The sequence below is a fragment of the Mytilus trossulus genome, chromosome 6, assembly GCF_036588685.1.
Source record: "Mytilus trossulus isolate FHL-02 chromosome 6, PNRI_Mtr1.1.1.hap1, whole genome shotgun sequence".
NCBI lineage: Eukaryota > Metazoa > Mollusca > Bivalvia > Mytilida > Mytilidae > Mytilus > Mytilus trossulus.
The window spans coordinates 76,480,186-76,506,322 of record NC_086378.1 but is presented as its reverse complement, the minus strand read 5'-3'; the positions used below and the strand labels follow the sequence as shown (position 1 = coordinate 76,506,322).

General features: G+C 31.4%; 2 protein-coding genes across 2 annotated transcripts; one reads left to right on the top strand and one right to left on the bottom strand.

The window, feature by feature from the left end:
* The first annotated feature begins 4,807 nt into the window (after window positions 1-4,807).
* On the top strand, window positions 4,808-9,973 carry LOC134721874 (NADH dehydrogenase [ubiquinone] 1 beta subcomplex subunit 9-like). The gene is made up of 4 exons (XM_063585139.1): window positions 4,808-5,004; window positions 7,987-8,129; window positions 8,699-8,754; window positions 9,750-9,973. The coding sequence occupies exons 1-4, from the start codon at window positions 4,892-4,894 to the stop codon at window positions 9,882-9,884; spliced, it is 447 nt and encodes a 148-aa protein (XP_063441209.1). The 5' UTR covers window positions 4,808-4,891; the 3' UTR covers window positions 9,885-9,973.
* Window positions 9,974-13,141: 3,168 nt separating this feature from the next.
* Window positions 13,142-26,077, bottom strand: LOC134721873 (PSME3-interacting protein-like). The gene is made up of 7 exons (XM_063585138.1): window positions 25,956-26,077; window positions 24,033-24,145; window positions 23,342-23,434; window positions 22,416-22,537; window positions 16,894-17,015; window positions 15,357-15,400; window positions 13,142-13,668 (listed from the first exon to the last, which is right to left on the bottom strand). The coding sequence occupies exons 2-7, from the start codon at window positions 24,136-24,138 to the stop codon at window positions 13,460-13,462; spliced, it is 696 nt and encodes a 231-aa protein (XP_063441208.1). The 5' UTR covers window positions 24,139-24,145; window positions 25,956-26,077; the 3' UTR covers window positions 13,142-13,459.
* Window positions 26,078-26,137: the final 60 nt, after the last annotated feature.

Here is a 26,137-nt window from a genome sequence, read left to right as displayed (position 1 = left end):
GACTTTACAATGTCCTGAAGACATGCCACCGAATCAGAACGATGTGAAAATGGGACACCCTATATGATCATATATGTTTACCACTTATTTTGGTCAAGTCATGATTGCAATCATTAAAACATAAAACACATTTTAGAGAATAAAATAAATCTCTGTTGGCAGAATTTAAGAAAAGTTATATTTACTGAAAACTTTTCACATGTAGATTGATGGTTCTATAGAAATTTTTCATAAAAGCAATTTTGTATGACCCTGGGCACAGTCAATAACCGACAAATGAAATTGTATACACGCTGTTCTTTAAATTTGTTTCAGTCATTAAATTTGTTTTAAAAAATCACCGTATTCATATGAGGATTATTTTCAAATGTTCTGTGTCCTTTGAATAAGTACTTTTCTATTGTGTTATTTTATTTCATAATGATGAATTACATCTCGGGGTAAACGTTAACGCCAATAGACAGATCAAAAGGTAGAATGTAAAATAGTTGTTCTTTTTCTTACTCAACACGAACAAGTAGGTTTATTTAGAGTGAGAATGTAGAATGTTGTCGGTTACATCAAAACAATTAACGCTCTGAAAAGTAGTTCAGACGTTTCAATGAGTCTGTAAAAAAAAATAGACCACCTTATGTATAAGAGATAAGAAACTCGTTACTTTTGTGCAACAAACATATTTGGTGTTTTGGCACAAATAAACATACCGTGTATATAATTGTAATTTGATTTTTATTTTTCTTAAAGAACTATATATATTACAGTTTTTTATTTGGTTTTCTGTCGAGCGTACCTGTATACTGCTGCTGAAGGAGGATACCGACGGGGGTAACAGAAATTCAGAATAGACAATATTAGTAATGGGCAAACAAAATAAGGAATAGAGAAAAATGCGCAAAACATAAAGAGTAGATGATATTGGGGTGATATGGTATAAGGAGTAACTGAAACAATTAAAGAATTGATAGTAAAACTATACTGATTACAGAAAAGGACACTGTTTAGAAAACAATTATTAAGTAATTACAGAAAAGCAATTATTTTTAAAGATACAGACAAATGAGCGAAAAACAACAAATAATACAGAAATGAAAGCCCCACATTCATACTCTCTTGTAGGTAAACTCAACTTTTATAGACTCGGGACGAAGACTCGGGACGACTTAGAGCTTGACATACTGTTTAGATACATGTCTTTTGTTATAATTATACTTTTTTACTTTTAGATTTCCTATTGGATGTTTTTGTAGTTGAGTTGCTGTTTCATTGACGTTTATAAACATCTCTTTAGATTTTAAAACAAATTTCATAAGCATGTGTCGTGCAAACAGCTGTCAGTTTTATTTAGCAAAGGTCACATGATTACCAGTCAATACCATGACTCCCAAAACTGTTAAATCTTTTCATCATGAGCATCATTTTCCAGGCTTCAGACCAATAGTTGAATTAATCTTTTCATTTATGATAGATTAAAAATCTAAATTTCATTATTTAAATAATCATTATATGAATTAAAAGAAAAAAATAATTAACATATCACTTTATATCTTACAATATAATTTAAGTTATGAGACAGTTTATTTATCTCTGAGACTACTATTACTAATGTGTACAGTAATCTCAGGTTACGGGATCTGTACTGCATGGGTCGTATTCTTTTACGTTCTTTAGCCCATGGTTATTTGTAAGTATACTCGGTTAAGTAAAAATGTCTGTAAATGGTAACAGGTCAAACGGTCTATTAAATCACACTTTCTTTTGCCAAAGTCGCCTTCGATGCAACAATATTTCTCGTGCACTATAAAGTCGCAGTTTATAAACAAAAGTCTCAAATTGTTAACTTTGTGTAAGTTGGTAAGTAATGACTAAACATTAATTTAAGGCACAGACACTTGTCTCAGAAATTGTTTTCCTATATACCATGTATACCTTAATATAACAATATTATATCATGGTATATAGGATTTTTTTTCTGAGACAAGTGCCTGTGATTTAAGGGGGTAAATAAGACAGTATCACACATATTATCTCCTCTGAAACCCATTGATAAAGCAAAACAAAATACAATATAACCTATCTGTAAAAATGCAAAGTTTTAATTGTAAACAGTTAATACAATTTGATTTTGATTGTTTTGTGCTTTAACGCCTCTGTTAAGTACCGCTTTTTTTGTGCTGTTTTGTGGCGGCCAGTTTTTATTGGTGAAGGAAGCCGGAGTGCCCGGACCAGTTAATAAAGTGATACCCCTATTATTATATAAGTCAATACGTTCTAAGCAACATCATCAGGAAATCAATCAGAACTAACTTTCGATATGTCATAATCTACAGATGGCGTGTATAATAAGATTAACGGTACCAATTTTCTTGCACCAGATGCGCATTTCGACAATACATGTCTCTTCAGTGATGCTCGTTGCCAAAATATTTGAAATCCAAAGCTTATATAAAAGATGAAGAGCTATAATCCAAAAGGTCCAAAAAGTATAGCCTATAACAGCTTCACATAGTCGGAAACATGTATATTTGTGTTTTTCTTTATTCTTCATTCAGGGCCTAGAGAGATAGGTGGGGGAGGGGGGAGATCTAAGAAAACAAGTTTAACCCCGCCTCATTTTTTGCGCCGCCTGTCCCAAGTCAGGAGCCTAAATACATTTTATTTCATTTATTTATTTTGGAATTTAGTATGACGTCCAGCTTAGAACATATTTTTATCTAGGGGCCAACAGGGAACAGGTGTGGGATTTTCCCACTGTGTTAAAGACACATTCCCCGCATTGGTTGACCTCTGCTGTTATCTGTTCTTTGGTCGGGTTGTTGTCTCTTTTGGCATATTCCCACAGGCGCTTGTTACGGGGCGCCGAATGGGACTCTTGTGGTTTTGTACTCAAAATTCAATTTTGTACGGACAAAAGTTACTTTTGTTCAACAAAAATGAGTTCAGTTTAACAAAATTTGTATCATACTACAAATTTGAAATTTTGTCATACGAAATTATCTATCAGCGGACAAAAGTCACTTTTGTCATGACAAAATTCATTTTTGTTACACAGACTTGACTTTTGTTACCTAATTTGAAAATTGAGCGACAAAAGTCAATTTTGTATTTAAATTAGTTTAGTTTGGTTTCTGTGAACTAATTTGCATACAAAATCGACTTTTGTTACACAAAATTGACTTTTGTTACACAAAAATTACTTTTGTTACACAAAATTGACTTTTGTTACACAAAATTGACTTTTGTCTCAACAAAATTAACAAAATTGAATTTTGTCTCAACAAAATTAACAAAATTGAATTTTGTCTCAACAAAATTGATTTTTGTCTCACGAAAGTCAATTTTGTCTCACGGAAGTCAATTTTGTCTCATAAAAGTCAATTTTGTTGTTACAAAATTGAATTTTGTCATCACAAAAATTAATTTTGTCGTCACAAAATTGACTTTTGTCTCAACAAAATTAACAAAATTGACTTTTGTCTCAACAAAATTTACAAAATTGGCTTTTGTCTCAACAAAATTAACAAAATTGACTTTTGTCTCAACAAAAATGACAAAATTGACTTTTGTCTCAACAAAATTTACAAAATTGACTTTTGTCTCAACAAAATTAACAAAATTGACTTTTGTCTAAACAAAATTTACAAAATTGACTTTTGTCTCAACAAAATTAACAAAATTGACTTTTGTCTCAACAAAAATGACAAAATTGAATTTTGTCTCAACAAAAATGACAAAATTGAATTTTGTCTCAACAAAAATGACAAAATTGAATTTTGTCTCACAAAAGTTAATTTTGTTTCACAAAAGTCAATTTTGTCTCACAAAATTGAATCTTACCGTACACAATTGACTTTTGTGATTTAATTTCCATATCAGGTAACAAAAGTCAATTTTGTATGCAAATATGTTTATATTTGCATACCTTTAAGACAAAATTGACTTTTGTCATGACAAATATGAATTTTGTCTACAAAAATGAATTTTGTCATGACAAAAATGAATTTTGTCTACACAAATGAAGTTCTCACAAAACAAGTCTGTAGCACATAGTTTTGTAAGACAAAAATGATTTTGTTATGACAGAATTGAATTTTGTACAAAACCACAAGAGTCCCATTCGGCGCCCCGTACTTGTCTCAGATTTTTTTTTTATTAAGGTTTATAGTAAAAACAAATTGTGAGAAGTGCCTGTGCAAATTCCCCGTATTTTCATTCTCAATTGTGTATATAGAATGCGTTTTAGCTAATTTTGACAAAACAAGTGATGAACATATTAAATAAAAACTTGATAAATCACACGTGAAAAAAGTGAAGTTGGAACAGATATTAATGACATTGTTCATTGATAAATCCTAAAAGTTGAGGGTAGATTGTTCAATGAAGTTGTATGTGTTTGATTATGGATTATTGATTATAGTGACTGTCTTTGTCAAAATGTAATTATTTTTTTTCTTAAACTAGAGTTATCGATAGTTCTTTAGAGTAGCCTTTCAAACTTTGCATAATCTAATTTAACGTCATAATAAAATACATCAAGATTTCCGGCGCCCAAATATACCGTCTGCGCTGGGACTATTAAACTTACCAAATTATATCCTGCCCCAGATCTACATTAATTGTCCCTTTTTATTAATATGAATAAACCTAACAAAGATTATTTGCATTCTTCCTTCTATTCTAAGTTCGATTACTCAAAGAAAAATAAAATGTTGGAAACAGATAAATATAAATGTGGACCGTTTACGGGATCACTTCAACATTCTTATACATCAATTTAAACCAATCAAAAATGTTGTGCTATAATTTGTTCGGTTATTTCCAATGTACTGGTTTTCGATTTCTTGATGTTTTTCTTCGTTACAATTGCGGTACAGTTACCAGTGGCCTGTTCGCGATGTCCTTTCTGCAAACAGAGTTGATTTCCCATGCAAGACAAGTCAAAACTCTGTACAAGGAAGCACTCAGACAGTTAGAGAGCAAATATTCAGAACATATTACTCACGGAAGGTTAAAATTCTATTTAATATAATGCTAACATTAGCCTATATAAACAAACCTACCTAAACACTGCTCAAGGACATATACTAGTTGACACTGGTCAGAGCCAGTGGACTACGATTACGATGAAAACGTATCAATAACGAAACAGTATTTTTTACATTGAAGACCAATTGCCCAAATGCAAGATCGTGTTTGGAACTGATTACTTGCAAACATAACATTAGTCGAGATTACTCTGACGTCCGACGACGGCTGTTTTTCCATACATGCTGGGGCCGTGGGACGTCAGAGCTTGTGAAGTTGTCCCATATCAAAAAGTGGATATTTGCCCACCCAAAATAGATGCGCTGCTTTGACGCTTCTGGGGCAGATTGAGGGCCTTGGAATTATATAAATCGGGCTTCAATCTCTTCATTTATGTAAGTTTCACCTACCTTCCAACCTTTATGTTTCTATATTTTAACAGTTTTGAATTTGTTAGTGGGCATCCATGACGTAAAACAGCGAATCAAAGAATAAAATATGAATATATGAAAGGTATTCAAGTATGGCCTATAATTAACTTGATAAATATCCAATAATCATCTGTAATTAATCAACAATTTAGATTAGTTCACTTTTTTTTATCAGGAATTGGCTTGAAACAGTTTTAAAATTTTAAAACTTTTAACTATAACTAACCATTGTTTATTTCCCATCAATCATTACATGCATTATGTCTATTTTAGTCATTTGAATTTTTATTAAACATTGTTAAAAGTAAATATATATTTTTGCAATAAAAGAATCCACATTTCAATAAAATTTAGTTTTTTAATTGGTTGACGTTTAAAAAGTACATTTTCAATGCCCTGTGTTGAAAAATACTTTCAAAATTGATCAAAAGGCACTTTAAAACTTTTAATCTTCAATGCCATATAACCTCTGTTTCAACTTACAAAATGCCCAAAAACAACATTTTTCAATTTTTTTTGCTGTCACTTTAAAGTTTTTAGCTGTTGGTCTAAATTTATGTCTTACAAGTATAGTTGGTAACATTTACTAGAAATTGTTTTTTTAAAACATGTTCAGAACAGGCAACATAATTTCCATAAAATATAAACTGCAGTTTAAATAAAATTGTGCAAATTTAGAGACCCCTATTATTTAATTTAAGCTCATTTTATCCTCATACTGAAAAAGCAAGTTTCCTTTTAAAGACAAATGCAATTAATTATTTTCAGCAATAGTGCTTTATGAATGTTAATTTTTCCCCACCATACCTTAATATGAAATAATTCAAACTACTGTTCTAAACTTTCCATGAGTGATATCCATCACTTTGATTAGTCTTGTACGTTATCTTAGAAAGTCTTACTGATTAAAATACTACATATATAGGGAACAATTTGTCAATTTAGTAGTGTCAACCCTGTGATTATGACCCGTGTATATAGCATATTAATCCTGAATACACCGTTTGGTGGTGCGCCTTGTCAGATGCAGAGCGTAAAGATAAGGTAATAGGGAACAGGTGATTATACTATTGATATCGGTATCGGACTCAACCCGGAACTTCTTTATTATTGGCAATATTAATTACGTGGAAAACAAAAGGGCCTGGAGTGTTGTAATTTTTAATCTACACCTTTGTACTATATTAGTTGTATATAAAGTTGAATTCTTTGATTCGTCATTTTTACGTGATGACGGCTGACAAATTGGACCTTGTAATTTTAGTATTATAGATGAGGCAGGCATTACCTGTGACAGGGGACGAAGTGTGTAAAATCATTCTCTTTTATTTTTAATTCAGACATATTTTTAATTCAAAATCTGTAAAAAAGGGGAAACGGAACTACCTTAACGTTTCTGATTTTGTTTCTGTTGTTAGGGATTTTAGTTGTGACTAAGTTAATTATAAATCAATGTAAACAAAGGATGCGTTCATCAGGTAACGTTTATTCATATCAAAAACAAAGAATTATTAAAGATAAAATTGGTATTGTGTTCCTATAATTTACTGGACTACTTGCCACTACTTAAAGTCTCATGACAACAAGACCGTAAGAAGGAATTAGATTTATGTGCAATTGTAGGAAAATGAAAGAATCTGAAAAACTTCAGTTCATTTGTACCCTTAATAAATTAAAATAATTCCTTCTGTCTATGGTTACATTTGTACATACACCATGTACACCTTTATTGCTATTTTCCCAACATAACTATCATAAATCATAACTGAACATTTCAAAAGTTCCCATAAAATTTTGACTTCATACATATATATGTAATGGGAAATTTCTGAGGCCACAATGGAAAATGGATTGTAGTATGATGTCAAAAATTCTAGTGAGATAAATTCTAGGGTCAAGGAGGACATAACTCCAAATAGTACCAAGGGGGATCTCGGTGGTTGAGTGGTCCGAAGTAGCTACGTGTACATGTACTACTGTAATCATAAGCCAGTCAGCACTGAGGTTGTGATTTCCAACCCCACTTGTGCGCTGCATTCAACTTCAATCTAAATTGACTAGTAGGATTGTCATTTTTCCTATTGAATGAAGCTCAGTGGTTTTTTTACCTGCACTCTGGCTTTCTCCACCAATAAAAACTGGCACCAAGGCACAAAGAAATAGCCCAAAAGAGGTTTTAAAAGCGGTGTTAAAACACAGGAAATCAAATAGCAATAAGGCATGAAAGGTCAGTCTGCTTAAACTTGTAACATCAATACTAGGACTGTATGGTAGCTCTTAGGCCCATATGATATATTTATCATTTGATCAAATAGGAACTATATCTGGACCTAGAAATTACATCAACTCATATGAGTTTTGGACACAACTGAGTTTGACACAACTAGGTTGGATTGTTTTGTATACAGAAACCTTGTCTACCATAATATTTTTTTGTGTACAATAATTTTAGCTTGAAAGCTGTTTAATTTAAATTTATAACAGTGTGACATGTATGTTTTAATCATTGTCTAAAAATTCTTATATTTTACAGACTACTTTATCGCTATCAAGCAGTGTGTCTACGTGCTGAGTTTGATCAAAATAAAGATGAAAAAGATATTGTAAAATCAAGACAACTAGTGAAAGATGGAAGAACAAAAATGCTTGCAGATTGGCATTCTGTACCATTAAAGTGTATGTATATTTTTTTTAACTGAAAGTTTAATTGTAATATGTAAACTTTGGAACAAATCTAGTGGTTAAGTCATAGTGTTGTATTGAGGGGGAATGTTCATAAACATGATAAACTCTCAATGTATTTCCGCTTTTTCCAGTGATTTCCAAACTAGACTTATTTTCCTGACAATATAAAATTATGAAGATGTGGTACAATTTCCACTGAAACAACTTTCAATCAAGTCTGATATTCTAAAAAAATGAACATAAGAAAAAATGTCATCAACCAAATTTTTGTAGGTCTTATGTCTTTTATAATTTGTAACAAAATAGATGTGAAAATAATTGTATTGCTGTAAACATCACTGTTTAAGGGTATGCTTCAATATTGCTATTAAATCTTTAAAGTTTAAAGAATGTATGAAAAAAGCCATGATGATGCAGCTTGGTGTACTCACAGTGTTACTTTAGTTTGTTCTTTTGGCATATCTCACTTTATATCAAGACAAACTGATTTTACGGAAATACTAAAACTTAATACAGTGAGTCCAATTTGCTGATGAAAGTAATTATCTTTCTTTTTACAGTTGCCCATGCACCAGGTGGAGCTGCATATGACAGAGTTCCAGTCCAACCAGATGCTGTAAGTTAATAGGATTTTTTATATGATTTGTCAAAAATGTCAACCTCATAGAATTTTAAGATTGTGCTCTGTGTGTTATGTTTATAATCAGTGTACTGGAAACATAAGAGTATGATCTTTTGGAAAAGGTTCTTTTTTCTTTTCAATCATAAAAGATGCACATGTCAAAGTTAAAATATCTGAACCTGTATAACTTTTATCAATTTTGTGTGTTGCAAGCTTTAGTTGAAGAGGTAATACTTTAGTATTGTTGATAGATATAAGAAGATGTGGTATAAGTGCTAATGAGACAACTCTCCATCCAAGTAACAATTTATAAAAGTAAACCATTATAGATTAAGGTATGGCTCACACCGAACAGCAAGCTTTTGACACTATTTATATTGAGGAAATATTTTTTTTGATAATTATGTTTCTACCTCTTCCAGTCACTAACCCTATTGAATATTGAAATAAGAAAAATGTTTATACTGATGATAAATCAAGGTGAATGGTTGTGTTATTTTTTTCCATGATGATATAGTCATGGTAGTAGACAGTAGTAATTAGTAACTTTTCAAGGAACAACAATAAAAGATATAAATGAAATTCAAGCTAGTTGATAGATATGAAGGAAATATGAGTTACAGGTTAAAAATGGTTGATTAATATGCAACCAGTTAATGAACTAGCAGAAAAATTTATTGTTCAATCTGAAAAAGTATATGTATTTATTATCCAATATAAAGAATGTGCCTTTTATTGTAAAATTTGTCAACTTAACAACTGACCTTCCTTTACAATTTTTTTTATAAACCATGCTTAATATTCTAGCCATGTAGAGATAGCCCTTGTCTGGCAGCCTGTTGTAAGAACAAATTTCTAGAAAATTTATGCCTTAGCAAATTTATCAAGATGGGGTCACTAGTTTTTTTTCAACTATAAAATTCAGTTTTAAGACATGAAATAATAATGTCTTCTGACATGTCTGATAATATTTATACTTTTTCTTTTAGTTATTGGACATGTGGCATCCAAGGGAGAAGGCACTATACCCAGACTATTTTGCCAGACGAGATATAAGAAAAAGAGAATTTGTAGAAAGATGGGTGAAGAAATATGGCGGCGGAAATGCTACAGAACAGTCTTAATTATATATTTATAGAATACTGACTGAAGTATTGACTACTTTTAAATTGTTTTGTGTTATGTAAAAAGTAAAAATAAAATCTTTATAGAATAGTTCTGTAGTTTCACTTTTGACTCCAGAAACATAATGTGCTTGACTAGACCTTAACAAGTCTTAGTACATTAAGTCATTTTGAAATAAATAACCAAGATGTAGGGATAATAGTGAATAAAAAAGTGCACAAGTTAGTACAGGTTAAAATATTGTTTTCAATAATGAGCAAATAAGCTTCTTGAAAATGAAATAAGAGTTATTTTGAAAGGATTAAAACTGTTAACTTATTTGTGAATGCCAAATTCTCTCCCTGTCAATCAAAATGGCTTTTGCATCTACAGAAATAAATAGCTATTAACAATGTAGATTATCTTTCTCATGTGTCAACTTCTACATGTTCTAGAATAAGAAATTAAAAATTCTTGTCTTAATAGACCAAAAATTTATAATGTTTCACTCACATTTTCTTATCAATGTAGAGAACCATTCCTATATATCATCAAAGTGAGAAATATACTTTGTTGAGTGTATAATGAAAATCTGGTAACCAACATATAAGCCCAAGACCACAGTTAATGATCCCGCTTTTCATTGTCCAGGAATATACTTCCCTTTAGTGTTTTTTTTTTTTTTTGCAGTAAATGTTTTCAGAAAACAAAAACTTTATCAAACCTTTTGGGAATTTAAAAAAAATCCTAAAATCAGACAATTCACAGGGTTCTGTGGAACCCATTCCAAATATATTTTGTTTAACTTTTAAGCAAAAAATCTTGATATATACCAAAACAAAATTCATTTATCTCAGACACAATTGTCTAAATGTTGCTTTGAGATTTATCTCCCCTGGTTATAGATCATTTCATTAAGTACATGTACCAGTATCCACCCCGGTTTAGTTAGATAACTTTTCAAAATTTTATCTTCTTGATAATCATTTAACTGAATGAAACAGAAAGTATAAAATAACAAAATGTGGTACAAGTGCAAATGAGATAAATCTCCAAGTCACAATGTATAAAAAGTTCACAATTATACAGCCTTCAACACAAACATTTGCTTACACTAAACAGAAAGCTATAACGGGCCCCAACATGACTTGTGTAAAAGAATTTATACGAGAACAAATGGTCTAATCTATAGAACAATCCAGAAACGTGAAACACTTATGAACCACATCAACTAAGGAGAACAATTGAACAACAAGCTCCAATGTTTGCTATCAACTACTTTCGTTTAAAAGAGAACCTAAATTTACATTTTGATTAAAATGAATTCAGGCTCGTCATTCTCATGATTATATCTAGAGAAGAAAGAACTGCTAACCCCTTCAAGAGCACCTGAGTTCTCACCTGCAACAATAGTTAAAGGATACGAGATATTTGGATTTCTATCTAGTGGCATTATTTGTATTAAGCTTAATATTTCAAAAAGTAGAAGACCTTGATGCTTCATACCTTTTCAACAACTGCTGGAAGATTTTTTTTTATTTCATGTGAATAACTTACTTGTGATGCCACTGATGAGTATCAGGATAACTATATTTTGTATATGGCATCCTTGCAAGGTCAGACAAAGTTTATTGATTAAGGTTTAGTTTTTATGGTCAAGTCTGTATTTCAGATACTACATTTGGGGTATTTATGTTTGCACGGCTGACTGGTAGGTTTCTGACTTGAACTCATTCATGGTTCTTTGGCCAATATAAAGTTTTTGAAGATATGTCTGTTTCTAAAATACTACCAGCAACAAACTTCATTTAGTGTATGAAAAGATTGTAAGGTTTACATGACTGTCTGGCAGGGTTTATCTGTACTTTTCTTCTTTTTAAGGTTCATTTGCCAATGTCAATATTTCATGGTAATGTCTATTTCTCAGATACTATAAGCAATATGTCAACAATATTTGGACACATGTTTATATCAATACCAACATTGTTGAATTTTGTTGTTGATTAATTGACACATAACTCAACAAGAATGTGTCCATAGTACACTGATGCCACACTTGCACTATAATTTTCTATGTTCAGTGGACTGTGAAATTTGGATAAAAACTATAATTTGGCTTTACAATTAGAAAGATCATATCATAGGGAACATGTGTACTAAATTTCAAGTTGATTGGATTTCAACTTCATCAAAAACTACCTTGACCAAAAACTTTAACCTGAAGCAGGACAGACAGACGAACAAGTGGATGAACAGACAAAAGGATTCACAGACCAGAAAACATAATGCCCTTCTACTATTGTAGGTATCGTAGGTGGGGCATAACAATGAATTGATATCAAATTATGCAAACTTGTGGTCCGACATCCTCAAGCTTTTCTTGACCTATTTTATGTTCTCTTTACACTATCCCCATTGGATGTGTACTGATTTATACTTTGCTCTGAGAGAACATTATAAACTTTTCAGATGTTATTGAGTTTGAAAAAGTTTCCAAAACTGTAAATTCCTTGAAATCGGAACTATGTCTTTTCTTTTTATACTTGGGAGTTTTGTGCTATCAACTTGTTTTTGGCAGTTTATTCTCATGTTGTGCTGTTAGCAAAGAGTTGAGTGATCACAAACATTATAAACCCCACCTCATTTAATATGTGCCTGTCCCAGGAATATACATTGTAGAAGCGCCTGTTATCATAGTTGTGGTATGGTTGTCATTTGTTTTGATTTTGTTTATTTTTATCATAAACCTTGGTTGTTTCACATTTTTCATGTTGAGGCTTTTAACATCCAACTGTGCAGTATGGTTTTTTTTTTCCCCCAACTACGATAGTAGAGGGGCATTATGTTTTCTGGTCTGTGTGTCCTACTGTCTGTTCGTTCGTTGTTTGTTTGTTTGTTCGTTCGTTCGTTCGTTTGTTAGTCTGTCCGTCCGTCCCACTTTAGGTTAAAGTTTTTGGTCAAGGTAGTTTTCGATGAAGATGAAGTACAATCAACTTAAAACTTAGTACAGATGTTCCCTTTTAGTTGATCTTTTTGCTTTAAAGGCCAAATTAGACTTTTTACCCAATTTCACAGTCCATTGAACATGGAAAATGATAAATAGAGGGGCATCCATGTACTTTGGACACTTTCTTATTGATCATTCTTTAAGGTGTATGGGCCCCTATAGTTGCTTACATCCATGAAAATTGGGCTCTGATGGATAATTGTATTATTGGCAATCATACCATACATGTATAAAAAAAAAAAAAACATTTACAATGCAAACAATTTAAAATAAACATTAAAACATTTAATGATCAACTAATTTATGTTTTAACAATTAAAATTAACATGCAATAGTCAGCATAAGATAAATATGTTGAGCTGTAGACAATGTCAACTATTCATTACCACTTTTGTATGATGTTCGATAACGTTTTCTATTTCACAGAAATCTGAACAAGTGTTTCATATTCTTTGCATCTAAGAATGGTTCTGCATAAAGAAACAAAAACAGCTTTTCCTTAAATATAGGCGGATTCAATATTTTAAACCACTGGTTTAAATCTAGAACCTTGTGGAACATTTGAAAATTCACAACTGTCATAACTTATCACTGTGTATTAACTTGTATCTTAATTTTTTTCTGTACACTGAAATCACATTCGGAGTCACTACTAGAGGTTTCAGAATCACTCGTATCATTATCATAAGCACCAAGTCCTGGTAAAACTCCAATAATTTTGGCTCTTTGATTTAACAACTGCTCCCTTGCAATGGTATTTATTGACCCTGTATTACTGCTGGATTCAGGTTCTCTATCTGAAAAAATAAGATACATAGTAATGATACTGTGGATTCATTAATATTCGTCGGATACCAATTTTCGTGGATTTCGTGGGTACAGGAGAACCACGAATTCAAATGTCTAACGAAAAATCATATTTTCCAAAGGTTTTGTATACAGAGATTGGTAAAACCACGAAATCAAATATCCACGAATATGCAAGTTTTCAGCAATCCACGAAAATTGAAACCCACGAAAATAAATGAATCCACAGTAAATGGCATTAGAATAGCTTGAGTGAAATTAATTATATTTCCATTGTACCATGTGACATAGCGCATTTATGAATTGGATACAGGATTGTTATGATGAAAATAAATGAAGATAAATAATATTTAAAGTCATATGAAACTTCAAAATAAAAAAAAGTTAAGCATGTTTTATATACTTGCATATCTAAGTTTTACTGTAAAAGAAATAAACGTAAACTTGTTCGAAAAAAAAACCCTTTATATTATCAAAATCTTGATAAATGTACAGAAATTGAATTTTTGTCTTCCCAGCACTAATTCACAGATATTTTCCCATATGCAGTGACCCTAACTACAGGACCTCTCGTTATAACTTTGGCCAACGCACAGCACAAGTGCAAGGGGGAAACAGTGAAGTAAGAATGTAAACACACATGCTCTTCATGCTCTTGAAGATGAATAAAAATAACAGATTCTAATTGAACAAATTTTATACAACAAATCGTTTGACAACGGCAAAGGAATAATGTTATGCACATAAAAAAGGGTCATGATTGAAGCTTTGTATTGAAGCCTTTCCAAATGTAGTCATTATGCTTGTATAGGGTGGATAGGAATTTTTTATAGAAGCATACAGATAATTCAGTGTTTCATTATAATATTGCACAATAACTATTAATGTAAATTTGCATTATTAAACAGACTTTTACAAATTAAAAGAAAGCAGCCATGTATTTGAGCAGACATTAACATTTTTCTGTTGTCATCTGTTGATCATAGGAAGGTAAACAATGACAGGCCTTTTATAGCTTACTATGCAGTATTAGTTTTTCTCATTGTTAACAGCTGTATGGTGAGCAATAATTGCTTTTATTGCATAGCAATATAATATTTCCCTTAGAAAGTAACCAAAAATTAGAGTGCAATAAATTCCAATATTGCACTAGTGCAATAAATTCCAATATTGCACTAGTGCAATAAAGTCCAATATTGCACTGGTGCAATAAATCTTCAAAATTCATGACGTCATCAACGACAAGATCTTAGTTCAAACTAATGTTTACTTTCAAATATTATATTGCTATACAATAAAAGGGTTTTTGCATGAATATTGGGGAATATTGTCCCTCGTAGAACATATATTGCACTCGCGCATAATAAAATTCTACTGGGGACAATATTCCCCAATATTCATGCAATAACCCTATAATACAAAATTGAATGTAATTTGAATTCTGGTGGATAGTGGTTTCATTAGCAATAATACCAAAGCTTATTTTTTATATCAATTTTGATTATATGTGAAACATGATCATGATAAGTGTTTACTTCGTTTATATCTGCACCTGTAATTCTATAAGTACTGGTAACTTATTTCATCGAATGAGATATACACATGATAGATTTTTAAAATTATTTATTTTTTAGCCTTTGTGACATTAGTACCGTAGCTTGGTCCAAATAATACTCACTGTCAATGCTTTTTCTTTTGTTACTATCTTCATTTTCACTTGTTCTGTAAAACATAATACTTTAATATTAATATCAAAGACTACTGTAAATTCAGAAATAATTGCGTGCATTAATTATTGTGATTTTGTCAGTTAAGACTTAAATGCGATTTTAATTTTTTGTGAAAAATCCTGTTTAATTCATATAAAATATTTCAAAATGCGAGTTTAAATTATTGCATTTACAACCCTGTCGCATTTTTTGCAATAATAAAAACCTCGCATTAATTTCTGAATTTACAGCAAGTCATTTTCTGTCTACATGGTCTACAGTATATTTTAACTGAAATAAGCTGTAGTTTATCATCAATTTATAATTCCAGCAATCAACAATACTATTAGCAACTAATACCATGAATACTAAACAAAATAATTACAAGCGCAAATTTTAAAGACAGCATTAGGTTTTTAAAGGTTTCATATTGTATAAAATAACATAATGATTTGTGTATGTGTAAAACAATTCACATCAAAATTTTTACATTTTGAAATCCAATGTGCCTTTATATATAATTCATTGTATGACCACATGTATTTGATCTACTGTTATCAGTGTACATTGGAGAATATAGGTTTGCTAAAAATGATAGTGTATCAAACCTTTTTGCATATTTAAGCAAATAAAAAATGCTTAATGATGTATCCAACAATTTCACTAAAAATAATTTGGCTTATTTACTTTCTTTGACCCTTTAACAAAAATATAAAAATTTCAAAAAAATTGAACCAACCGTTTTGTCAGAAAAATTACACTGGTTACATAGCAGTTTGAAAAACACCAATTTTGATCATTGAGAAGCATAATATTCCTTTTAGGTGTAATACCACCATTGATTTTCCCCTATTAGTCTTTGTTAAATTTGCACTTTTCAAAAAATTGTGTAGAATTTATCTTTGTTAGAAATAAAGAAATACTTGGCATGAGTAAAGTTTTATCCTGTTCAGTTCTATAGAAAAAGTTTCACATAACATTTTATTGCATATAAGAAAATAACTATCATTGGAAGTTAACCAATCAAACTTCTCCCCTTATTCTATCTGTGTACAAGGTTTAGTCACCATCATGGCATGTAACCTCAAGATTACAAAATTTTCTATAGAAATCACAAATAAAAAATATTGGTGTTTTGAAATACCCAAGACATATGTTTATGACACAGAAATAGTTTTACTGCAATAAAATGTAGGATTAATTACCTACAACGGTCAAATTCAAGGGAATATTTTTTTAGACCTACTTTCGTATGCAACCGGATGTGACATACCATGATTTGGTGGTATTACACCTTTACAACACAACGTAATTAAAACATTTAGCTGACTTTACAGAGTTATCTCCCTGTAAAGTTAGGTACCACCTTAAACTATTTTTTACCATCCTGCAATTATGTTTCTACTATCTCTTCTATTCTCTAAATAAAAATGCTTATTAAGACACTCTCATCTTTTTTAATATGAAAATTAATAGTAATTTGTATTATCCCTAAAGAATTTATACCCCTTTCTCTTGACTGCTCCTGCCAGAAGTGCTGTTTGTGATCTTTTATTAGTTTGTACTACAGGTTTGGTAGACTTTTTCTCCTGTGATGATAACGGTTGTACTGCTGATACTGAGGATTCCTGTAAAACAATAACAACTGATTCAAAACTATAAACAAATGTACAAAACAAAAATATCTTGAGACCATTGTACGAGTAGGGGCATTAAATCTATAAAAAAATAACTTTCCTATATTTTTATGTCAGAATTAATCTACAGGTTGCAATGCTTTTATTTAAGTAGATGAAAAATAAAATTCAAACCTTAGTAATTGGCAAACTTGTTCATAGTACATTTCAATTTCTAGTTCTTTAATTTAAAAGGAAGTTGTGTTTACTTCTTTTTGTTTTCTAAATACATGTATTTTATTGAAAATGTAAATTTAGTGATTTTGATAATAACCAGTTAGATTATCCCCCCTGAATTAAGCCAATTGTCTCATGAATAGTCAGTATTTACAATATATAGTGTATAAGTGTTGAAATTTATGTATTAATATATAAGAATTAGATGATTTGTTTTAACCAAAAACATTTCTAAGAAATAATACATGTACTAAATTCTCCTTACAAATCATATGATAAAACCATGAATACAATGTCAATTCAGAAATTTTTTCAATGCTTTATTTATTTTATCAAGGGGCTCTCAAGAGCCTGTATCTCTCACCTGATTCTACCTGGGTTTTTGAAATCATGGTAAAAATTGGCTAGAAAGTAACAACACTTGGCCAGCACCTCATTAAGAAAGGAACATTTATGCTATGATTGGTTTCATTCAATTCAGTGGTTCTCTAAAAGAAGACATTTGTATGTATTTCTCATTGGGTCCTATGTTAAAGGGAAAATTCACGATTTTTTACTTATGGTTTAAATATGTTCATTATGACATAATATATATATTCACAAAGTTTTATCGCTATATGTGCAGTAATAAAGGAGAAATTCAATATTTAATGAAAAAATATTAACTACTTCCTGTAGGTCGTGACGTTTTCTCCTGGTTTTTGCATGCCGGGATTTAAAAAACAATCATTAAAAGTCTTGGTTTTTAATCATATTTTAACGTAATCGTAAGCGCGCCGATGACTTATGCTTTATCTAATAACCATCCTATAATAAGAAGATAAAACGCACATACGTTCAATTGTACATATTCATGAGATAAATTTTCTATGTTAAACGTATATATTCGAATTATTTTTGTAGACAACACAAAAAGTTATAAATTGATTTTTAATTAATGTATTTTCGGACTGATAAGGTGTACAAAGTAAAGTACAATAATCTGTAAAGACAATATGTTGGTGTACTCTTATTGACCTTTTACTATCTCTGCTATGACTTGGTTGATACGATGTGTGTATTCACGGTTCTGTAGCAATACTCGTAGATGGCTTGTTGAAAGGTAAATTGTTATTTGCACTTCGGTATTTAACCACGCCTCTCGGGCACACCTTGCCAGGTGTGACTGTCTATTCGGATCAGTGAATTATAAGACAAGGGGAGCCTCCAATACACATATTTAAAATATATATTCAAGTTGGTGACAAATAAAAATTGATCGTCGTGGAATTATTTAATTATGTTTGGTGCTATTATTTATTTGAATTCAAATAAGTTAATTTACTAAGAAATACACAATTTTTGGTTAAAGACGGGAAACTTAATTCATATGTCCGATTGAAATGATTTACACCTTTTGTCCTTGATTGATGTCTAATAAAAAGGAGAACTTAGAAATTATAAATAGCTTTACCAAAGTATTTTTATTTGTCTTTATTAGGCAAATAAATGAATGAGAACACTTAGATTTAGACTTTTTAAAAGCCACGTACAAATTAATAACTGGAAGTCACTGAAGATAACTCTACCGAAGCGGAATATAATATGAACGAATAAAGAAAAAATATATTTGTACTTGAGAAGTCTTAAAACATTGACAGCAAATTTAAGGTCTTCTTGGAATGGAATCGAAAAATTACGAATAGATATTCTTTATCAAGTGTGAAAAACGTCAACCAAATTTAATCATAATCGGGGACGTCCTTATTAAAGTAGTCTTCGTCTCACAACGTATAATACTTAATAACTATTTGACCAAAGATGTTTAAAAACAAAAGACAACGAATTTAATGTCATCTTTCCCTATTTTTGAATGTAATTATAAGTCTGTTCAATTTGCAAGAATACCCCTAAAGCGGACAAATATATGACAAGCAGTTTATTCTTTAAATTTGCTGTCATTGAATATCAAGAAAGAAAATAAATCCCGAAAATTATTTGAAACTTGAATACTCAATAGCTTTCCTAGAAAATATTCACATCCCTCGGGGATTATTAGTGTACGTCCAGTTGCATATGTCGGAACAGTTGTGGTGATGACGAATTTCTTTCTTTATAATTGATATATAAATCTGTGATTTTACTATGTTCATAACTTCGATGAACCAAAGCAAGTTATAGATCGACCTGTATTTAAATCAAATTGGTCCTCTTCTTCTTCTTCTTCTTTTTTTGGTATACAATAGTCTATCGAATTGGATGATTACATACTGTTGGTATACGTGGACTAGTCTATTTACAAAACTTTTACCCCAATTTGCACAAAATGTATGTTTCTTTCTTATGTTCAATGTATACATGTATATATTTTAAATTGCGCTGTAGTTCCGTAACTTTCTATCTGGGCGTATAAACGAATCGTCGACAAGTGCGCACGTTTTTTTAATCAACATTTCTGGAATGATCCAACTATGTCCTTTACTATTGACAACGAGTAAATATTACATTGTCCCAGAGACATATAATACAATTATATGTCTCTGATTTTCCCCAAATTAACCCTTGGAAAAAATACGTATATTTGTATATCTTCAATTTGTTTTTTTTTTTATAAGAACATTTTCCGAATCAAGTTAGTTAGTCAGATAAAACAACCGTACGATTGACAAGATATCGACACGTAATTACGGCAACATCGGTTACTGTAGTTTTGTTTCTTTATGGTTTATAGACATATCGTGATTTTTATTTGGACAAGATAACAAAATGGCGGAACGTAAAGAACTGATACTCAAAATTTAAAATCGATGGTGATCTCTTATCTAGCGGAATAAAACTTTAATATTTATAAATTTTAGCATTTTTATACAGAATGGACATAATATGAATTTTTGATTTTTTTGCGAAGTTTCCCTTTAAACTAAGTCCCCTGCTGGCGGCCATCTTGGATGATGGATTGGCTACAAAGTAACAACACTTGGTCAGCACCTCATAAGGAACATTCATGCCATGTTTGGTTTCATTCCATTCAGTGGTTCTCTAAAAGAAGTCATTTGTATGCATTTCCCATAGGGTCCTATGTTAAACTAAGTCCCAGCTGGCGTCCATCTTGGATGATGGATCCGCTACAAAGTAACAACACTAAGTCAGCACCTCATAAGAAACATTCATGCCATGTTTGGTTTCATTCCATTCAGTGGTTCTCTCAAAGAAGTCATTTGTATGCATTTCCCATAGGGTCCTATGTTAAACTAAGTCCCAGCTGGCGTCCATCTTGGATGATGGATCTGCTACAAAGTAACAACACTTGGTCAGCACCTCATAAGGAACATTCATGCCATGTTTGGATTCATTCCATTCAGTGGTTCTCTAAAAGAAGTCATTTGTATGCATTTCCCATAGGGTCCTATGTTAAACTAAGTCCCAGCTGGCGTCCATCTTGGATGATGGATCCGCTACAAAGTAACAACACTTGGTCAGCACCTCATAAGGAACATTCATGCCATGTTTGGTTTCATTCCATTCAGTGGTTCTCTAAAAGAAGTCATTTGTATGCATTTCCCATAGGGTCCTATTTTAAACTAAGTCTGAGCTGGCAGCCATCTTGAATTATGGATGGGCTACAAAGTAACAACACTTGGTCAGCACCTCATAAGGAACATTCATGCCATGTTTGGTTTCATTCCATTCAATGGTTCTCTAAAAGAAGTCATTTGTATGCATTTACCATAGGGTCCTATGTTAAACTAAGTCCACCGCTGGCAGCCATCTTGAATGATGGATCGGCTACAAAGTAACAACACTTGGTCAGCACCTCATAAGGAATATGCATACCATGTTTGGTTTCATTCCATTCAGTGGTTCTCTAAAAGAAGTCATTTGTATGCATTTCCCATAGGGTCCTATGTTAAATTAAGTCCACCGCTGGCAGCCATCTTGAATGATGGATAGGCTACAAAGTAACAACACTTGGTCAGCACCTCATAAGAAACATGCATGCCATGTTTGGTTATATTCCATTCAGTAGTTCTCTAAAAGAAGTCATTTGTATGCATTTCCCATAGGGTCCTATGTTAAACTAAGTCCCCCGCTGGCGGCCAATTTGAATAATGGATCGGCTACAAAGTAACAACACTTGGTCAGCATCTCATAAGGAACGTTCATGCCATGTTTGGTTTCATTCCATTCAGTGGTTCTCTAGAAGTTCAAAATGTAAAATGTTAACGACAACGACAGACGACGGACACTAAGTGATGAGAAAAAATTGTGAGGAATAGGTTTCCGATATTATTTATAAAATTAAAATGTTTATATATTATATGAATTTACTGACAATTCAGAAGTAAAACTGAATTATTACTCTCACCAAATATTGTTATATATATACTGTAAATTCAGAAATTAATGCGAGGTTTTTATTATTGCGAAAAATGCGAATGAGTTGTAAACGCAATAATTGAAACTCGCATTTTGAAATATTTAATATGAATTTAAAAGTTTTTTTTCTCAAAATCGTAAAAATTAAAATCGCATTTAAGTCTAAAATGACAAAATCGCAATAATAAATACACGCAATCATTTCTGAATTTACAGTAATCTAATTGTTAAGAATTTCAAACATATCTAGTGCAGGTTAAAAGCAGTAAAAATAAAAATAATATCTGTGAGTTGTCTTGTGGCACTTGCTCTCATATACTATAAGTTATATGGTTCGTTCATAGAGGGTTAGTAAAATCCATATGGGGTGAGGCCGGAGGTCGAATCCCCTATGAATTTTATTCTGACACCCTCTATGGATCCGTAGGGGTCAGTAGTTTTAAACCGTATAACGAATTTATCGGACGGTGGACTTTTTTAGCGGCGTTTTGTTGAAAAATAAACAATGAACCACAACAACATTAAAAGATGACATCGCCATTAACGCATCATGAACCCCATATGAAACTTACTAACCCCATACGGTCTCATAGGGGGTCACCACGTGACGGCGTTTATCCAATCACAACGTGATAATTCATCTGTGGTCCTTTAAAAAGAGATATGCCCCCCCCCCCCTAGTCATCAGAAAATTCAGAAAAAGACAATCTGATAAAAACAAAGACAACGACTCTACCAGCAGAACAGCTAAGATTAAATACTTTTGTTGCAGAAGAGAAAAAATGGCTGAAAACTGAATACCATCTAGGTAATACAAACCTTTATTTCTTTGAATAAAGACTTCTCTTCGTCAGATCTGGCCTTTTCTATCTCCATTTGTTTGTTTGAAACAAATTCTAGAAAATGAGCTTCATCTTCATTTAACCCCTTTACACTGTTTTCTGTTTATAAAACAAATGCATAATGAACAAATTATAAAAATAACAAATTTCAATTATTTTGAAAAAACACAAAATAAACTTACAACACATGGTTGATTAACTACTAAGTCTTTTACGTCACATGTACAGATCGAATTATCGAAATAACTCTCTGTATCAAAATAAATCTTCTTATTGTGTAAAAATCACTGCTGAAAATATCTGTCAATGAAAGCAATTTGACAAGTGGCAAACAATTATACTGGTAATAAACTGAGCTGTAAAATTGATCAGATTTATAATTGGCTGCAAAAAATATCAAAACTGTAATGTTATGTTTTCTTACTTCAAATGTATGCAACACATTTTCTAGTACATGTAGTAGTGAATAATGCTGCTAAGTTAAACTACCAAACTTTCATTGGTTGAACAATTGATTTGAGTACATATGCAGGGGTGAGTTGAACAATGTTTTGAGTACATATACAGGGGTGAGTTGAACAATGTTTTAACCACAACTTACTGTTTACATCATTGTTTCAATAATAAAAGTAAGGACGGCAGTTTGTTGTGGTGATTAACAATTTCCAATGAAATTAATTAGTTTTTGTCATTTTTTCTTCTTTTTCATGAGATCATCTGAATAATTGTCATTTATTTTAGGTTTTTCTTTTTTGAGATGATATGAATTATGAACTATTGGAGTTTGTCACTATGTTTCTTTCTAGATGATCTGATTATTTCAGATAATCTTACTTAGATTTTGGTCATTAAGTGGGTTTTTTTCAAATGATCTGAATTATATCAGATTTCAGACAATCTTACTAAGTTTGTGTTGTTCTTCATATTCTTCATCCTTCTTCATCTTCTGTTCCTGAAGTTTATCATACAAAGACCTGTTATCTGCTTCTGGACATTCTATTTAAAAATCAAACAGATTAACCATGTTAACAATTGCAAATATTTCTAATGTTTGAAGTCTATTCCATGTATTCAGCATTATTGTATTTTTATGAAAATTGTATTCTACAATCAGATAATGTCAATGTTGTGTTACCATGCATTGGAATAAACAGAAAAAAGCAAAGAGTTTTTTTTAAATGTAGAAGTTAACCCTTTGAATTGAAGATTGAAATATATTTTCAAGTAATACATTTAGCTGCCATGCTTATTGTCAATATAATTTTGTATAAGATATCCTGATGACACCTTAGCCCAGAAGTTTCCCCCCCCCCCCAAAAAAACTTCAAAATTTTAACACCAGACAAAAGAATAGTGAATGATGGACCAAAAATAATCTTTCAATGAAAAAGGTAAACTGAAACAGGGGATGTTAGCGGAAATCTAAATTGGGACTTGGATGGAAAGTTGTCTCATTGGCATTCATGCAACCTCTTCTTATTTCTAAGGTACATTTCGAACAACACAATAAGACAGTAATACAAAAATCCACCTTTTTTTAAGTGAGATTATATTTGACAATCATGACAATATGGGCATGATGGAAATAAAATACCCATAGGATCATCTGGTCTTCGTTTTTGTTCCCATTCTTCTTGTTTTCTTTTTCTTTTATCATCCACTTCAGATTGAGTGATAAACTTGTTTGATAAATCAGCCATTTCAATTCTAAAATAAAAGAAATTGGTCTTATTTTGAGAACACTTAAACATCAATATTATATATATTAACATTGTATTGCAGCAATATTTTGTTTTTCTTAATTTTTATAATTTACATCAGACCCAGCCAAACATAAAATGTTGTAACAGGTCATGAGGTCCTGTAAAAAATATTTTTTACAGGACCTTCATTTCTGTGACATGACCTGTGTACTATCACTGGTGAGCAGCGCGTAGCGCTGCAAACATGCTAGGGGGGTATGGGGGCATGCCACCCCAGAATTTTTTTGAAAAATAAGATGCAAAATCCTGCATTCTGAGTGCTCTGACTATGATAAATGGAGTAACCAAAATTACTATCCTGTACTACACTTTTGCATGTTTAATCACATTGAATAAAACTTCATTTTTTAAAGACTTTATTAAAATTTATTCTTCTTTGGCATAATCCAGGATTTTGTTCGAATTCATGGATTCCTCCTGGGCTTCATATCTGAAATCTTCACACTCCTCTATCTCCATATACAATGTTTACTAAATTTATGATTGTTTCTTCTTGGATGCTATCTTCAGCTTCAAGTTCTACAGGGTCAGCTTCAGCTTCTTCAGATGTGCCATCTTGTGTTTTGTCCTGTTGTTTTTGACTTGTGTTGTTTATACATTTACATGAACATGATCATAATGAATTTTGATAGAGGGAGTTCGAAATATATCTAAAATTTTAGCATCGGATTCATTTATTATTAGCTTCAAATGTTTAAAGAGAAAATCTTTTCTGTATGATCTTAGTTTAAATTTTCAGACTGCAAGGAATATGGTATTACAATGTAGCTTAAGTAAAACACTTCTGTTATAAAGATATAGAAGAGATAAACAATAAGCCAAGTAAGATGGGCATTTAACATATTGTAAACACTGATTGTAAATCATGTTTACTGATGCATGTACAATATGTATCTGTATCTTAAAGTAAACATCACTTGTTCGTTAACAAGAGTAGCATATAGTAAAAAAATACTAATAGTCAAGTACCGCTCCCTAGAGTATCGATTACCAACACTAATATGCTGTTGCATTCAATAGTTTAATAAAAAAAAGTATTTGGGAGTGTCTCCTAGTAAATTTATATATATAAATGATACACATGTATAATATAAACATTAAACAACATTAATATAAATAAAAATATGATTCGAATATCCATGATATATGTCATGTATACATGGTATACATGTGTTTAACTGTCATTTAAAAATACCCAAAACAGAGGTATATGTAGGCTGTGATCTAGAGCACTTTTCCAAGGCTAACCCCTGGCCTTTAGCCATTCTATAGACAAGCTAATATTTTTCAATAAGAGATTAAGCTGAGGGTATTAATTTCAACAGACAATAACCCACATAATATTTTTTACATAAAATAGGTATAATTTGGTGTTTAAATTTTTAAAATATTTTAACCTTTTAATTTTTTGCTGTAATGCATTCCTACAAACACAGGATGACAGGAAGGCATCAAAGCCAATAAAGAAATAGCTGTTCAAGACATCATAAACTTGTATTGATCATGTTGATAAATGTAATAATTAATTGGACTATTTTTGTTTATAGTTCTTAACGTGTCTTGATGTCCACTGTTTCTAAATCTAAGAGTGAATCAGAAAGGAAGCCGAATCGGATCAGGACGAAACAACTGTGGCCGAAACGACCGAAGTGATACCGAAATGAAAAAAGAACACATTTTCGGTGTACAGACATGGTAATCGAATGAGGGCGAAACGTCCTTCATATCTAATCTTATTTCTCTATTAAACATACCAGCTATAAGGCAATATTTCGTGCACAATTAATGATTTATTCTGCTTTCAAAAAGTTTGTTTCTTCAGCAAAAATAAATTGTTCTGAGTCAATTTGTTTCTTTGACAATATCTTAATTTGACCCTGTTTAAAGCGCGTATAAGACTTTACAAAAACGTCTAAAATAAATACTACATTCCGAT